Source organism: Thermobia domestica, chromosome 14, assembly GCF_964235325.1.
Source record: "Thermobia domestica chromosome 14, izTheDome1.hap1.1, whole genome shotgun sequence".
NCBI lineage: Eukaryota > Metazoa > Arthropoda > Insecta > Zygentoma > Lepismatidae > Thermobia > Thermobia domestica.
This window is the reverse complement of record NC_137467.1, coordinates 304,228-321,977: the sequence shown is the minus strand read 5'-3', so window position 1 is coordinate 321,977 and position 17,750 is coordinate 304,228. Positions and strand designations below refer to the sequence as shown.

Sequence of the window (17,750 nt, the reverse complement as noted above, 5' to 3'; positions counted from 1 at the left end):
GATTGATCTAGTAGTTGTCGAGACTTTTCTCTCAGACGGTCGTTGGTGAATATATGAAGGAGTTTTGATAAACCAAACTCAAAGATGTGTTGCATTAAATACTATCGCGCTGCCCTGGAAGATTATTTTTATTTATTTATTTTTGGTTTTTGAGAGAGGCATGGTTGTGGTAGAGCGCTTATCTCTGGTGCGTGGCAGCATGTGTCCCTGGTTCTATCCTCGGTCAAATGGGTTCCTGGACAACATGGGTTTCCTCGCGGTATTCCCTTTTCCTTCCACATTCTCATTCTACTAATTCTTCCATCACCATTCATTGCCGTAATGATCCGCCTCTCTTGGCTTACAGAGCATCATCGTAGGACGTTAAACTGAAAGATTTCATAATTGTAGTTTTCTTTTTCTGAATTAGAAAAATAAACATTAGTATATGGAACAGCGATTTTTGATAATGAAAGACGTGTTCCTTTGTTGTTTCACTTCCAAACTATGCTATGCCTAACTATTGGAAAAAAATGAAATGAAATCTTTGAGTTTAACGTCCCACGGTTATGCCGGTTAGGCTAAAGGAGACGGTGATGATGAGTAGTGAATGAAATGATGGAATGAAGAAAGTGGGAGGAAACGGGAAACCCCAGGAAAACCCACGAGCACGGTGTTTGTTCACCACAAAGTTCACTTGGCGGGGGCTGGGATCGAACCCGGGAGCCCAAGCACCAGAGGTGAACGCTCTACCAGTGAGCCACCGCGGCCCCATGCCTAAGTATTGGAAGTCGGTATTTTATAGTGTCGACAAGTATCAGAGCAAATACCATAAGATATATTGAGATGCGGTCTTTTGCAATTGATTCAACGTCCGAAGGATAGGTTCCATTTGCTACTTTTATTCTCTGTTCAAACTAGAAATTGCTCACTTCCGGTTTGAACACTTATCGCCATAGAACGAAAACGGTAACAGTTAGCGAAAAGCACTTTTTTTCAAAGGATTATTTTGAAAACTCTACCAAAACCAAAAGTGGTTGAAATTTACTACTACTTCCGGTTTCAACACTGACTTCTGTTTACCAAACATGGTGAGAGATATGGAGATGCAGTTTTCTTGGAATCAATTCACCTTTCTCAGAGTAGCATCTATATCCTTCCTTAACCATCTTCTCAAAATTGATTCCAATTAACCATTCCTCGTTTTAACCTTTATGGCCATAGAACAAAAACAGTGAGATATAGCAAGTACTAGCTTTCTTATATGGATTCAACGTCCGAGGAACAGGTTCAATCTTTGATCTCATTACTTTATTGTAACCAATAGTTATGGGTGTACTATTACAAGTTTGAGTATTGAATTTGCATAGTTTGGAAGTCAAACGTAGCTTCACACTGGAAACAAAATGTTTGTTTGTTTATTTGACACTTCTTGAATCTTTTCAAACTGAGTTATGTATGCGTTTTTAAAGCCTTATATTATTGCTATCTTAAAATATTGCTACATATTTTGGGATAATAGTAGCAGGTTTGGATGCATACGCATCTGTTCCAACGTTTTCTCTGTTCTGGGCCTCTCGTGAACCCAAGTGCTTGTGACGATGCGTTTGTCAATGGTATAATCACTTGTATCAGCCATTGTTTATATGTGAAATAAGAAAGAAATACATTGTAATTCTATCATATATACACACTACCCCCCAAAAAGTGTCCGTACAAAGTAGGGTTATGTATACTTTACGTGTATTCGAGAAAAAGCAAAGACATATCAATGGAATTTATTTTTATCTGGAACCTACAATATGTATTTGAGAGGAAAATACAGAAATGGACCATTGTTTTGTCAAAAAAACTTAAATCTTTGATTCATCTAATTAGCCTCCACATGTTGTGATAACAGCCTTACACACTTTGGACATTCGGCGTATTAGTTTCTGTAGAGTTTCGGGCTTGATTGCTGACCAGTCTTTGAAAAGAAACTCAAATAAATGTTTCTCGCTAGAGGGACGCATCTTTCAAATTGGATTACAGTCTGGTGATTGTGGGGGCCACACCATATTCTTGAGATCTTCCTGTTGCTCTTTTGCTGACAAATACCCTCTACAAAGTCGGGATGTGTGTTTTGGGTCATTGTCTTACTGCATGATGAACTACGACCAATGAGCCTCTTCCCAGATGGCACTGCGTGTCTGATCAAAATCTGATGGTACTGTTCTTTCTGCATTGTACCCTGTATTTGCACTAAATCCCCCACTTGATTGTTACCAAAGCAACCCCACACCATCACAGAACTAACCCCGTGCTTTACCGTTGGCAAAATACACGATGGAAGCAGTCTTTCGCCCTTGGAGTGACGCACGAAAACCCTGCGTCTATGACTGAAGAGCTCAAACTTTGATTCGTCAGTAAATAAGCACTTGTTCCATTGCTCTGGCCCCCAGCTTGCAAATTTTCTTGCCCACAGCAATCTCTTCTTTTTGTTTTGAGGATGCAAGAGCGGTTTCCTAGTTGCCACACGACCATTTAGTCCCACATTAACTAACCGCGTCCGGACAGTTTCATAGCTGATCGGCTTTTCGCGAGTTTCGTTCACTTCAGCTTGTATTTGGGACATTGTATTTTCAACTGTCGCGTTTGCTTGTCACTATAATGTACTTGTCCTCCCTTGCAGTAGTAACTCTAGGCCTTCCAGATATTGCTCGAGAGCGATTTTCCCCTGTTTCAGCAAATCGTTTTAAGGTATCATACACTGTAATATGGAGTATTTTCACTTTTGTGCCTATTTCCCGTATTGTATGGCCTTCTTCACATAAAGTAACCATTTTTGCTCTCGTTTCAATGCCCAATTCCCTTTTCGGACGAGGCATTATGCTGACTAATAAGGAACACTTTACACAACACACACACACACACACACACACACACACACACACACACACACACACACACTCAACAACTAGCGTGAAATAGACAACTCCCAACAGTGAGATCTGAGAGAGAAGTAGACAGAGCAGCTTGAGAGACAACTGTGAGGCATTTATTGTGTGTTCGACCTTCAATTTGCAGTGTAATGGCCGTTTTGTATCGCACGCGTACGTAATGCACCACCACAACGACGCGATATTTAAGTTTATTTTTCTTAATTCATCCAAAAATGGCCAAGACTTTTTCTCCCGCCGGATTCTAAAATGTTTCACCTTTCATTTGTGAGCAAATTGTAATGCATTCTTATGTTAAATTTTGAAAATTTCTTTATTTCGTGTTTGTCCGGAAACTTTTCGGGGCTAGTGTATATTTACAGTTTACATAGTTTTCATTATTTTATACTTAAGGGGAGTGACGGGACTTCATGATATATATATAGGCTGATTCACGAAATATGTAACATTGACTTAATGCAGCTGCTAATGCAAGGAAATCTTTGCAACAAACAATGCTAAGACCAAAATGCATATGCCGAAAAACGTGGTGATGCTTCTGAAATCAATTGCGTCTCGGAAATACCTCTGACGGAGAAGAAGTGAAGTTCAAAATTTTCAACGAAAACAGAGGTTCATTTTCCATCCATTGAAACAGTCGCTAAATTTTGAACAACTTTGAGAGCAAACACTTTGATATATCTCTTTACCCTTTGGCAGCTACACGAGCTCATCCATAGGTTAATGTTGCAACTCAAAAAGAATAGTAAATAATTGTTTGAAACTAAAGCGAAGTACAAAAGTGCATATGCTGAAACAAACGGAGCAGTTTTCAATAACAGTGGCATCTCGGGAGTACATCTATAGGGGGGCGGCCATCTTCAAAATGTCAAATCAAAACAAGGGCCAGAAAGAAGCGCTAAATATTGAACCACTTTCATGGGCAATAGTTCATGACAGTTAATACCGCATGGCTACTATACAAGCTAAGTTGTTCGGGAAATAAGATGTAATGGCCTTAAAGGAAGAAAAACTACTGCAGTATGCTTCAGCATCTCATGTTGACGTCGAGACACATGGCAAGCAGAACTTGAGTAAATGCCAGACAAAAGTAAATTCGGAGACAACTTTGGCAGGATCTTATGAGATGGAAGGGAAATGCACAAAATGGTGCGTTAGTGGGTGATGCAGAGAACTCTGAAGTAACAAAGTTAAGGATGAGGGACGGAAGCATCCACAGTTACCATCCTAGTAATAGCATCGTAAAAATATTAAATAATACTTTTGATAAAGTGGATACTTCAATTATCTAGGATCAATATTAACAGAGGAATATCATATTCACGAAGAAATTAAATGTTGACTAAAAGCAGGGAATTCGTGTTACTATTCGGTTCAAAATCTCTTGTCGTCGCGAATTCTGTCGAGGAATTTAAAGCTTAAAATATATAAACAATAATCATGCCTGTTGTTCTGTATGGTTGCGAAACATGGTCGCTTACTCTGAGGGAAGAACATAGACTGAAAGTATTCGAGAACAAGATCCTTAGACGAATATTCAGACCCAAGAGAAACGGGAATGGGGAATGGCGGAAACTTCATAACGAGGAACTACATAATTTATACGGGTTACCAAACATTGTTAGGATAATCAAATCTAGGAGGCTTAGGTGGGCAGGTCATGTAGCCAGAATGGAATAAAGTAGAAACGCTTTCAAAGTCGTAACTGGAAGACCAATCAGAAAACGACCATTGGGAAGACCTAGGCGCAGATGGGAGAATAATATTAAGATGGATCTAGCAGAAAAAATAGAAATACAAAGTAGGAACTGAGTCCAGTTGGCTAAGGAGAAGTCAGTGGGGAGCTTATGTGAATGTGGCATTGAACCGTCGGGTTCCATACGCCATAGAGTGAGTTAGTAAATTGGAAAACTGATTTCAATTGCATAATAATTGTGAGTTCGATTCTTTTCACGTTGTCACTTTCCTAAATAAAACCAGTTTATTTTACACTTAATTTTAGAACTGAAGTCGTCTTCCTCTGCTTATTCAGTTTGTTAATAATTAAATGTATTTTAATATTTATCAGTAATGGATCTATTCTAATAGCCATTGACCTCCTAACGTCTTGGATTACATCAGAATGCTAATGGAAGCAACTCCCATAAATAAATACAAGGTAAACCACGGGAAATGGGACACTTGAAAGTCGCAACACTGCCAAACTGAAGAGCATGATAGCACAAGTTGCCATGCCGTCTACATCACAGAGGTCTGCCATTTAGTTTACCATGAGTCTAGTCGTTGGCCTTTGCAGGTGAGTGTTCAAACGATAAAAGTTTTGTTTGCGAAAAGAGTCTACTTGCTGTTCAGAGGGAGCTGTAACGTGGGCAGGAATGGCATTTTAGTGCCAAACAGGAAAGCAATTACCAGGTGGGTGAAACAATGCAGAGAAACTCGTTCTGTCGTTGACAAGAAGCATGAACAAGAAGTATAGAGGGCATGGCAATTAGCGGCACTTCAGTTTGGCAGTGTTACCACTTTCTAGTGTCTCATTTCCCGTGGCTCACTGTGCAGAGCCGGCAACCATTCATTCAGTAAGCAATGTACCAACTTTTCTCAATTCCTTTAATGCCTTTAGCACCTGTTGAGATGCAATGATATACACATTATTGAGAGTGTGATTTCTTTTTATTCCTTAAATTTATTTTACTTATTTTTCGTTTTAGTGCCGTTAAACCAAGAGGAACTGCTGTGGGTGAAAATTCCTCCGGAGAGAATGCGCCGACTTCAACACCAGTCCCTGAAAGTAGCCGCAAGTCCTCCGTTTCATGGAAAGAGAAGTGCATCCACTTCTTGGATGTTTGCGTGCTTGGAAGCCTTAGTTGGGGAATCAGAATGATAGTCACTTTGTTATTGGTTACCTGTAGATTTTTGGTTGTCTTGATTGTAAGGCTGTTAGAATTGCTGAAGCATTTGGGAGATTTTATAATACGCTTTATCAGAGAGATTTTGTACTTTGTCCTAGCATTGATTCGTTTTATACTAGAATTGGTGAAGCATTTGGGAGATTTTATAATACGCTTTATCAGAGAGATTTTGTACTTTGTCCTAGCATTGATTCCTTTTATACTAGAATTGGTGAAGCATTTGGGAGATTTTGTAATACGCTTTATGAGAGAAGTTTCCTATTTTATCCACGCATCGACTCCTTTTATGTTGGAACTGCTCGCGTTCGTCTCAAAGGTCATCGGAGGGTTCTACATGCTGTTGGCAATGATTTGGAGAAGCTACATGCGTCCCAACAGTGGTGGACAGCCGACGTTCTCAAATAGACAACAGTTAACATATTATCCTCAACGAAATACGGATTTGCAAACAACTTTTTATGCCCTACAAGCATCCAATAGTCGAACGTTTCGTACAATTGAGAAAAAAATACCAAATTTACAGTCACCATATTAAGATTTTTATTTCTGTTTATTTTGTGAAATATTCTTGATAGACAATTATTTTTACAAATCGTAGTTTAGAAGAAATAGGTTATCGAGCCATTTCAGTGACAAATAGGCCTACATTATGAAGCACAGGAAAAGGAGTCTTGAACTATCAGTTCCCGATCCTTGTTGAGTAGAGACCGTGCTCGTTGAACCTGTTCATTACTGATCTTTCTCAACGTCAATAACTTCGAAATATCCGAATAATTCCCACAGATGAATGTTCCAGCTTAGTACAACATTTGATGCTGATTCGTTCTGACGATTGCACACTGTATGATCACTCAGACTCAACTATCGCAATCTGTAAAGTAGCTTTCGTTCACGCTCGTTTATTACAGTCTACTCTCAGTGCCTGCCAAATTACATCGCGTTTGTGTAGAACAGTCTTGTTATAGTAACATTGGCTCTATCGGGACTAACCTTATACGTTATATAGATTTCCAATTACGTCAAACCACAGGATCTAAGCGTATATCAAGTTTCCCTCTTCATCATTCTTCATTCTGGACCTCTCCTTCTCTACTCCACTCTGTCTGATATATGTCTACTCTACTTTATTAACAAAATGAATTTTAGCTCCAAAAGCATTTGGAGTTTTTTTTCTTTCTTTAACTAACATGCAATTCGCGAGAATCTGTGTTGAGTTCCGTTAAGGATCACAGTCTAACATTGAAAACCACAATGCAAGTTTAGTCAGCTACTTGAAGTTAAAAACATCGCCAAGGTTATATGAGACATGAACCTACTACTTGAAATAGAACCTGAACCAGATGAAGTGCCATCGGCAATCAAGCCAGATAAAACCCGAGAGTACCGAACATATTAGCCATGAGGGATTCCAAACTGAAATTTCAGATGAAACATGATGGTGAGACGAACAACTGGTTTTGGGAGTTCCAAAATAATAACCATTAATAAGAAAACTTTTTTATATACCTAGTCGAAATGTAATTTAAAGAAAACAACAGAAAATGAGTCAGAAATGATTAACAAATAGTTTTAGTAAATTAGTAACAGGAATTCCTATTATAATATACGAAGTCGTAACGGGAACTTTTCCTTTTCCTGCGTTCTTTATAAAGATTTTTTTCCGAATCACAATATTATTGATTCAGCTTTCTGTCGGTTAAGGAGATCGTTCTCTTAATGTTTATCTATATCACGTAGAAATAGCGGTATAACCAACATTAATATATACCTGTGATTGTTGATTTAACAAACCACGTCGCTGGGGCTAATTGTCTTGATTTCGCATTTATATTGTACTATTAACTTCTTAGAAATCTAATTCTGTGATTACTTTAAGGTGTGATGGTCGAAGGAAACTTTTATTATTATTAAACATTTTCGTTATCACAATTATAGTTTTGGAAAATTATGTTATGTTCTTTTGTTGATGGATTTGTGATTTCTATTTCAGTATTAGGTCAAAGAAATTTGCCATTGTATTATGTATAGTCTAACTTCTGGGATAATTTCTGGCACCAAATTAAGCAAGTAAATTCCTAGAGGTATTTATGTCTATACAGAGACGTAAGGAATTGCTGTTCTTGGCAAGTTTTAAAATTTCTTACTTTGAAATGATTATATTTTCTTGTGGCAGGAATTGATTTTGTGAATACGATTTCCTTTGTTTTGCATTCATGCACTGGTTATATATCGACACCACCTTGTAATAATAGCAAATAAAAACTCCAACGCTTCGTGGGTTATTGTCGAGGCATTGTTGGATTCATGTTCATTAGATCTAATTTTGGTTCAGTTGATCAGAATCACCTCCTAAAGTTCGTCATTTGTATTAAGAGTTAACCTGTGTAAGTGATATGCCGTAAAGGATATCATTTATACAATTGAATTATTATATGTGGATAATTAATCTTGCGTTAGTGTTTTAATGAAAAGCTCGCTTGGATTGGCTCAAGTGGAAGATTTGTCTAGTCTCGGGAAGTGTGGCTTTCATCGAACTGCAGCTACGTAATGGAATAAATCATAGTAGCAAAGGCTACTCCCGATTGTTTTTATTGCCCCATGATCATCATCATTGCATTGTATTGTATTGTATTGTATTTATGTTTGTCCTTTTTTCATACATTTAACACTGTATTACAATGCATCTGAAGTGGACAGTCATTTATATAAAAACACAAAAGTAAAAGAAACAATAATAATGTAAATTGCACACACTAGGTTAATAATTATGCTTTATATTTTTTTTATATTATCATTGTTAAAAATAAAGTTAGATTAAGCAATTGTTACTTGCAGTGTATGTAGAAATCTTTTCATATATAGACCCTATATATAATGCTAAAAACAAGTGATTACACTGATTTACTGTAGATCATGTAAAAAATTTTATGCAGTTTGCAATTCGTGTATTCCTCTAAACGCAATGTTGTAATAAATATTTCTGGAGTTCTTTTTTAAATTTAGCAACAGAGTCCTGAGTCTCTGTATCCTTGAGAAGTTTATTGTAAAGCATGATACCCGCGTATTTACATCCTTTTTCATATAATACATTTCTGTGTTATCTGTGTTCTACAATAGAGAAGTTTTGTTTGTTTCTTGTATCATGATTATGTTGTTCTTGAACTCACGTAAGGATACCCTCTACTTGTCTCTTTACTAGTATCAGTAAGTTTAAGATATACAAACAGGGTACTGGGAATATACGAAGATTGCTTAGCAGCCACCATCATTCTTATTATTCATTTCTGTATTGTAAAAATTACTTTGGCTTTGTCTGTATTCCCCCAAAATTTAATGCCATATGATAAATTCTACTGGAATAATCCCAAGTAAACTGTTTTTAAAGCAGAATCTTTTAAACACATTTTTAAGTACCGTGATGAAAGCTACCAGAAAAAGTAAGTTTCGTTTAGTCCTGAGGAAGTACGCTACATTCTAGAGTAATGCGTGCATATACGCATTTGTAACTTTGTACAGTTAATCGTTAGACAACAGTGTTGACAGGTTGTAAGGTTTCTAAGTGGCAATAAAGAATGCCATATTTAAATTCATCGGCCTCAGAAACCTATAGTTTGACACCATGCCTTGGTTCACGATCTCTCTCTCTCTATTTATATAGGCCTATATATACAGGGTGACCGCGTGACTATGTTACAAAATTTAAGGGATGATACCTGACACGGAAACAAGAAAAAAAGTTCAAATAAACTTTTGTCCAACGTACATAATTTCGGAGCTACAAGGTGCCGAAAGCGTGGGAAAATGACATTCAAAGCTCTATAGCTCGACTATGGTGAATGATAGAGTTAATGCGGCATGGTCTCGTCAAAGACACCGAAGCTGCTGTATTCAAAAATGCTTAGGTCGAGATCGTGCAATTCGTGCACAAGGGATTCCCCAAAGGAGCGTAGGGATTCCCGGATAATATGTCAAGAAAGATGGGTTGAAAAGGATACGGATGAATAGCTGTCCCAACTGCTAGCAATAATGCGTCTGTACCAGTGGCGGCCGGTGGATTGTGGTTTCGGGTGTTGCAGTACGAACGATGAGACAGAAGATATAAAGTTAACTCATTGACTAATCAGAATAACTTTAGATGCAAATGCTATGTGACATTTTAAATTAAATAAAATTTTGTTTTTAAAAAATAAAAAATTCAGAACATTTTATCCGATTAATCACCTTAATTAATTAGTAAGTTCATTCTCCTCTCTTTGATTGGAGCAAATCTGTCTAATACATGCTGGTTGAACTCTGGTATTCTTAGTGTCAGGTCTTTTTCGATGGAAAGCGTAACCAATGGTGATAATCTTTCTTGGGACATTCAATTCCTTGAAATTGTCAATTCTTTCTCGTGTGAAAAAAAAAAAAAACTTTTCGTCTTTTGCTGACGCCATAGGTACTGTTAACATTAATTTCAAAGCTTTGTAGATTTACTAAATATTTGTTCTAGATTATTGCGAACGATTCATTCTAGCAAACTCAGTCCTTGACAGTGATTCGAATTCCTCTTCAGCGTTGACTGAAGAGAGTTCGTAGCAGAGATTAGTGTTATAAAACAAATGTACATTGAACACACTTTATTCACAGTTTATCCAGGAAAATTTAAAATAAATTGAGGAAATGTATCTGGTACAAACAACACTACTGCATAAGATATCCTGTAAATTTAAATTGGATTTTTTTTTCGAACACTCTCCTGAATTGCCCTTTGCTTGTTTTGTCTAAGCCTTAATTGCAAATTTTTCCTCAGTTGAAAGCTGGTCAATGTTTTTTGTAAGTTATTTACAGAAGTCATGGTATACAATTCATTCAGAATTTGTAGGTTATTTACAGAATTAAAGCAAACACAATAAAATTAAACCTAATAATTAAAAACCAAACCAGCTGATACAAAATAGGTACTGGTATATGAATTCCGAATGTCACATATCCATACATCAACATACACACATGTGCGTAAAAGAAAAAAAACTACATTCCAAACCATCCGTCTTGCTTGTTACGCAATGCACGATGAACCCAATATACTTCCACATGAGGCGAAACAATGCTTACCAATGTGATATGTTCTGGAAAGAAAACCTCGAAACCTGCCAGATGAAGGATCAGCATGTAACAGAAGCCCCCCCCCCCCAAAAAAAATCAAAGAACATCAAAACAAACAGCACTGCCAGTTCTACACTCAGAAATGTTAACTGGGAGGGGTCCAAAGTATTTGAGGGAGGTCCAATACGTCTACATAATATGGAACCTGTCTTATACTGCACCCGAAAAGACGATAAGTAATTCTTACACACTGTCACCTATATTTTTAGAAAAAATGATAGAACGATTATTTTTATAAGAAAAGAAGAGTACATGATAAGGCGTAAAATAAAATATTTAGCATACATCAATCGTTTCTGTGTTAAAAAAGTATAGTTTATTAAGAAAGTCTACAAATGTTAGTCAAGTTTCGAAATTTTTGGGAGGTCCGGACCCAGTGGACCCCCTCGTGGCTACGCCCCTGAGCATTGCTAACTAGTCCCAAATTCAATGTGGCGTTCCCCATCATACAGTTTTATGTGGAAATTATCAAGAGTATAAAATATACTTATTTTATAAAAGAAATATGTTTATACTAAAATACTATCCACAGAGGGGGAGGAGGAGAGCGATTCTACATACAGACTTATTAATATTTGATTCACAAATTACTGTAGAAGATGCCTTCATTATCAATATAAACTAAGAAGTAACTTGTAAATGCGGGTCTACTTTCATTTGTTTTCTCCGCTACTAGATATTTTCTTTCTTATCTTGTAATTTTGCAATCACTTTTTTTTAAATTGTCATTATATTGATTTGGTTCAGTATGATCCCGTAATTTAAAAATATGAATGCATAAAAACAAATTCCATTTGTTAATTGCTAGTGAAAGAAAATTCAGAAATCTTATTTAGCGTGAAAAACCTTCTCGTTCACTGGAAACCATGCTGTGTTGCAGAAGCACTGCAACGACCAGTCCCTTTAACTTCTGAGATAGGGGAAAGGAGACTTAACATTTGCTCCAATTGCCGCGCTGAAGGAATCTGGTCGTTGCATGCTCACTGCAACACAATGTAAATTAGAGACTCTGTGACGGATTATTTTTCGCTTTTTAAAACGGATTAACGGAACGGACAGTTACAGAAGTAAAAAATATGTTATTTAAAGTGTATATATGCAAGTATTAAAAAGTATTTTTTCTGTTCTTTACTACAATTGATAATAATATTTTTTTCTTGAAATACTTTGGTTGTTGCGCAACGCTGCAACACTAACATTAGCCGCCACTGGTCTGTACTAAATTGATATCTCGCACAAGCACAAAATGGCGAACAGTTTTATACGTGCAATGTGTGGTTGCATAACGCGCACTAAATAATAGTGGGAAACATGAAAGGAAAATGTGAATAAATTGGTACCAATGGTAAATACATGATATTACGCTGTCCTATCATTGAACAGACGCTTTTAATAAAAGGTAATAGTCATGAAACGTACTAAAATATTGTAAAAGGATCACACTACTAAAGTCTCTCTTCCATGTATTGTTGTTATTGAAAACAAATAAACAAAACTGAGCGAAACAACTATAATGCAAAAGATGTTGTTTCCTAAAAACAAAAGACACAAGAATGGGAATAATGTCTTCAATCAACATTTTACAGCAGGATTGAATGCAGCCAAGAACATCATCAATTATCTGTAAACGAGACAAATCTCCCAATTATCCTACAATAGGTGATGGACATGGCGTCCCTCTACTTCAACACAGGCGTTACAGCGTCGCAGTAAATTCTGACGCATCCGCTGTAACAACCCAGGGGCTGTTCTTATAGTATCACAGGCAGCGAGTATTTGTGCTAATAGTTCTTCTGTGTTGTCTATAGGCGTTTCATAGACAAGTGTTTTGACATGACCCCACAAGAAAAAATCAAATGGAGGCAAATCTGGGGAACGTACAGGCCAATTACAAGGACCGCCTCTTCCAATCCATCTGTCACGAAACGTTTGATGCAAATACTCTCGAGCACTAGCTGAAAAGTGGGCTGGGGCGCCATCATGTTGAAACCACATCCGTTGACGAACACCGAGAGGGACACCCTCTAATAACTCTGGAAGTATGTCTCGCAGAAATCTCGTATACACTGGTGCAATTAATCGTGGTGGTAGTAAATATGGACCTATTATCTGATCACTGATAATAACCCGCCCACATATTTATGGAGAATCGGTCTTGGTGGCCCCTTTCCACAATTGCATAAGGATTTTCGTCTGCCCATACATGACTATTGTGACTATTAAATATCCCGTCTTTCGTAAAACAAGCTTCGTCGGTGAAAAGCACGTAGGAAGCAAATTGCGGATCAATTACAGAGTGTTGGAGAAACCACTCACAAAACCGAACGCGAGGTTGAAAGTCAGTTGGACGCAAGGCCTGAACCCTCTGCGGATGATAGGGGTGTAACTGTTGCTCGTGTACTACTTTCCAAGCAGTATCTTGTGCTACTCCCCTTTCACGTGCTACTTTCCGGGTACTTACTGTTGGGTCTCGGGCGAAACGATCAAGCACTTGTTTTTCAAAGTCCGGAGTCCTTGTGGTTCTTCGTCTTCCTTGGTCGTAGTATTGAGGTTGTAAATTCCCCGTGTCTCGTAAGCGTTGAAAAAGTCTGGCAAACATAGTATGGGCTGGATGTCTTCTTTGTGGATATTTCAGTCGATATAACCTATCAGCTTCTCGACTGTTGCTATTTGCTTGACCGTATACAAATATCATGTCCGCAAGTTCTGCTATCGAATACTCCATTTGATCTCACATTCGAACAAGCAAAGCACAAACTGCACTAAGGAACTCGTAAGCTTCGAACAAACCACATGAAGAATGACCTTCCACCTTCCACAACGCCTTCTAGTAGGGTTGTCTTATACTTTCCTTACCTTCGATTGTTTTCTACGACAGAAGGAAGAACAAATGCTTGTGATCGAACCTGCAAACTGTGGCGTACTTCAGGTGATAACACCGTCTGTGAAAACAAAATATCTTCTAAACGATAACAATATGACGACATGTTAAGCATTCTAGACAAAATCTCGGAATCAGTCCTGCAAAACATCGGAAGCAGCGACTAAAACATACGTCCTGATAAATTGTTTTTCCTTGTTCTTTTTCAATGTTCTGGTAACGCACATTACGGCTAATGATAAGAAACGGATATTTTACTGTTGTTCTCTGGCAGTGGTCACATTCACATGGGATGGCGGAAAAATCCCCCTCTCGTAAAAAGTATCCTCGACTCGTATCATCAAATAAAATAAGATTGCTGCCTGGAAGAAAGCACCCATATCCCCCGGTTTTTCCCCTTATTTTTACTTGCTTTCAATGACAAAACTACATGGAAGAAAACAATGTTAGTGAGATGTTTGTACAACATTTTAGTACGTTTCATGATTATTCCCTTTATTAAACGCGTCTATAGGTACAGGGAACAGGATAGTGTACTATCATGTATTTACAATTTGTACCAATTTATTCACATTTTCCTTTCATGTTTCCCACTTATTTAGTGCGCGTTATGCAACCACACATGGCACGTATAAAACTGTTCGCCATTTTGTGCTTGTGCGAGATATCAACTTAGTACAGACGCATTATTGCTAGCAGTTGGGACAGCTATTCATCCGTATCCTTTTCGACCCATCTTTCTTGAAATATTATCCGGGAATCCCTACGCTCCTTTGGGGAATCCCTTGTGCACGAATTGCACGATCTCGACCTAAGTATTTTTGAATACAGCAGCTTCGGTGTCTTTGACGAGACCATGCCGCATTAACTCTATCATTCACCATAGTCGAGCTATAGAGCTTTGAATGTCATTTTCCCACGCTTTCGGCACCTTGTAGCTCCGAAATTATGTACGTTGGACAAAAGCTTATTTGAACTTTTTTCTTGTTTCCGTGTCAGGGATCATCCCTTAAATTTTGTAACATAGTCACGCGGTCACCCTGTATATATATATATATATATATATATATATATATATATATAGAGAGAGAGAGAGAGAGAGAGAGAGATTGAGAGATTTACGTAGGGCGATGGCCATATTGGAAAATGACGGCTACCAGGAAAACACCTCAAATTTGAAAGATATTCCCAAGACATTATTTTTTTTTAAAAAAAAAGTTAGGGAACAGTTTTTTACGGACACCTATATATGGGGGCCAGGACTTTTACATTGTCGGAATCCTGTGGGGGCACCCCTCTGCCCCCTTCCCTTCACCACTACTGTATGCTATAATATTTGTCCGGAAGGGGAAAAAAATCCCAAAATAACAGCGTTTTCTGATATATACTGTTCTTCCCGCGCACTCTTGAATGCATAGAGGTAACGGGGAAAAGAGGATACTTCACACCACATCGTCCAGTCTCTTAGTATGGAACCATTGAGGGAGACAAACTCTATAAAGCTAACAGTATTTGGCAGCTGACAGGTAATCTCAGAAACTGGTCGAGAACCTGTTTCATTCAGACATCCACCCCTTCCCCCTCCATTTCAACAACCCCCACCCTTTCCGCGGCCAAGCTTAGAGTGGGGCGTGACTTACCCTCGTCAAACTTTGACAGGTGAACTTTAATACTTATATTAAAATACTATTTTTTAATTGGCGTATCAGATATGGTTGTGATTAAAACTATTAGAGTCGTTTCTTCTCAAGGAATAAAACAAAAAAAAAAAGTTGATCTTTCTACCATAATTGGTTCCAAAGTTAGACATATTATAATTTGTATAAAAAGAAACTAATTTAATTATTTTTTAATAATTTACTTTTACTAAGCTAGCAGACAAATATATAATTTAAGTATTTCAACTTGTTAATAAACTTCTGTAGAATGCTGCAAAATTTTTCTTTCCCATTAGAGATATCTAGTTCCTTAGAAACTGAGGAAATTCGGTAGCCATGTTCTCCCCATAAGGTCCAATATAAAAATTTTTGTGCCGAGAAAAGGTAGATCATCCCGTTAATTGCGAAATAAATCTGATTTACATAGTCCGAACAATCAGTCCGAATTACATCTAAGTGATAAAAGTGTTACACAGTATGTGTACAATCAACCTCCAAACGGGAACCGTGATTTTTCAATGCAATCAGATACTTAATTAGTCCTGAATTAAAAGTGACAGTGAATTATATAATGACTCTTAAGTATTTTTGTTACAAAATAATTGTCTCCGGCACAAAAAGTGCTATTATTTGTGGCACTTAGAATATCAATCCTGTTTACGACTGAGACGCTTTCGTTTATTTATCTGTAATTAAAGCTTTAAATTAAATGTAGCAAGAATTGCTGAGATAAACCTTCAAATACGTTATGGAGTGTTACATCACGATAGAAAACAGATAATTTTGTGTATGCTTGGGTGTTATAAAATTGCTACCGAATAATAAAATTTAAAAATTGTTGTACAATCAACCCGAATTAGATGAAAGTTTGAATCTGGTGACTAATATTAACTAACTTTGTATTCGTATATTTAAAAGCAACGAAGGTTCACACACACACACACACACACACACACATATATATATATATATATATATATATATATATATATATATATATATATATATATATATATATATATATATATATATATATATATACGTGAGTAAGAGTTTGAAGAAGATTGCAGAACCTTAACTTTGCCACGTGAAACAAATCAAGAAATAAATATTTCTAGTCGAATGTAAATTTACAATCTATATATATAAAATTGAAAATCACTGTGACAATCTCCTGAACCGCCCGACCGATCTCGATCAAATTTGTAACATGGATGAAGTTCGAGGCTGGGCTAGTTTTAGGCTATTCACTTTGATGGTAGAACTGAGGGATGGGGGAAGGGGATGAGGTATAAGAAAATAAATAAAACAACAACTGAACCACTCGACCGACCTTGATCAAATTTTCAACAGATGAGGTTCAGGCCTGGGTCGTTTTTATGATTTAAATTTGACAGAGCAACGTAGGGGAGTAGAAGGAGAAGGAGGGGAGATATATATATATATATATATATATATATATATATATATATATAAAGTCAATTTATTTAAGACTGAAAGTGACTATTTTTGTAGTTAACTCTTGAACTATCCAACCGATCTCAATCAAATTTTCAAGATACATGAGGTTCGGATCTGGAAACATTTTTGTAATTTCACTTTAACGGTAGATTTTAGGGGAGGGGACGTTTAAATAAAAACAACTTTTGAACCACCCAAGCAACAATCTCGATCAAATTTTCAACTTATATGAAGGTCGGACCTCGGGTGTTTTTGATCGTTTCACTTTGACGAGCCAACGTAGGGGAGGGAAAGTGGGAGAGAAATTTAAAAATGATAAAAAATGACCGATATTAGTGTTGAATCAATAGTTTTCGGGGTCGATGAGAGAAACAGTGACACTTCTTATGCTGTTTCAAATCAAGTATTGGGGAGGGTGAGGATACAACGTAGGGGAGGGGGATAAACATTTTAAAATTATCGAAAATGACTAATATTAGTATCGAATCCATAGTTTTACTAGTAGCTGAGATTAACAATGACAATTCTGATGCCGTGTGCCGCGGCACGGAGGAGGGGGAGCTATATATAATAATGATCGAAAATGACCAATATTAGTGTCTAATCCATAGTTTTCTGGATCATTCAGATGAACAGTGACATATCCGATCCGGTTTAAAAACAAAGCCAGTCCCACCACTTGGAGGAGGGGTAGAAAGATATATATATAAAAATGATCGAAGATGGCCATTATCAGTGTCGAATTTATAGTTTTCTGGGTCCCTTAGATGAACAG

General features: G+C 37.2%; 1 protein-coding gene across 2 annotated transcripts in view; it reads left to right on the top strand.

Moving 5' to 3' along the window:
- The window catches only part of LOC145669474 (uncharacterized), a 68,071-nt gene extending 59,101 nt beyond the window's left edge, over positions 1 to 8,970 (top strand). The window contains exon 6 of one of the 2 annotated variants that reach the window (XM_081737648.1): positions 5,627 to 8,970. In XM_081737648.1, coding sequence (XP_081593774.1) covers positions 5,627 to 6,362 — 736 coding nt within the window. In that variant the 3' untranslated portion in view covers positions 6,363 to 8,970. The remainder of the gene's footprint in view (positions 1 to 5,626) is intronic. The other variant, XM_081737649.1, reaches the window with a different exon arrangement.
- Positions 8,971 to 17,750: the final 8,780 nt, after the last annotated feature.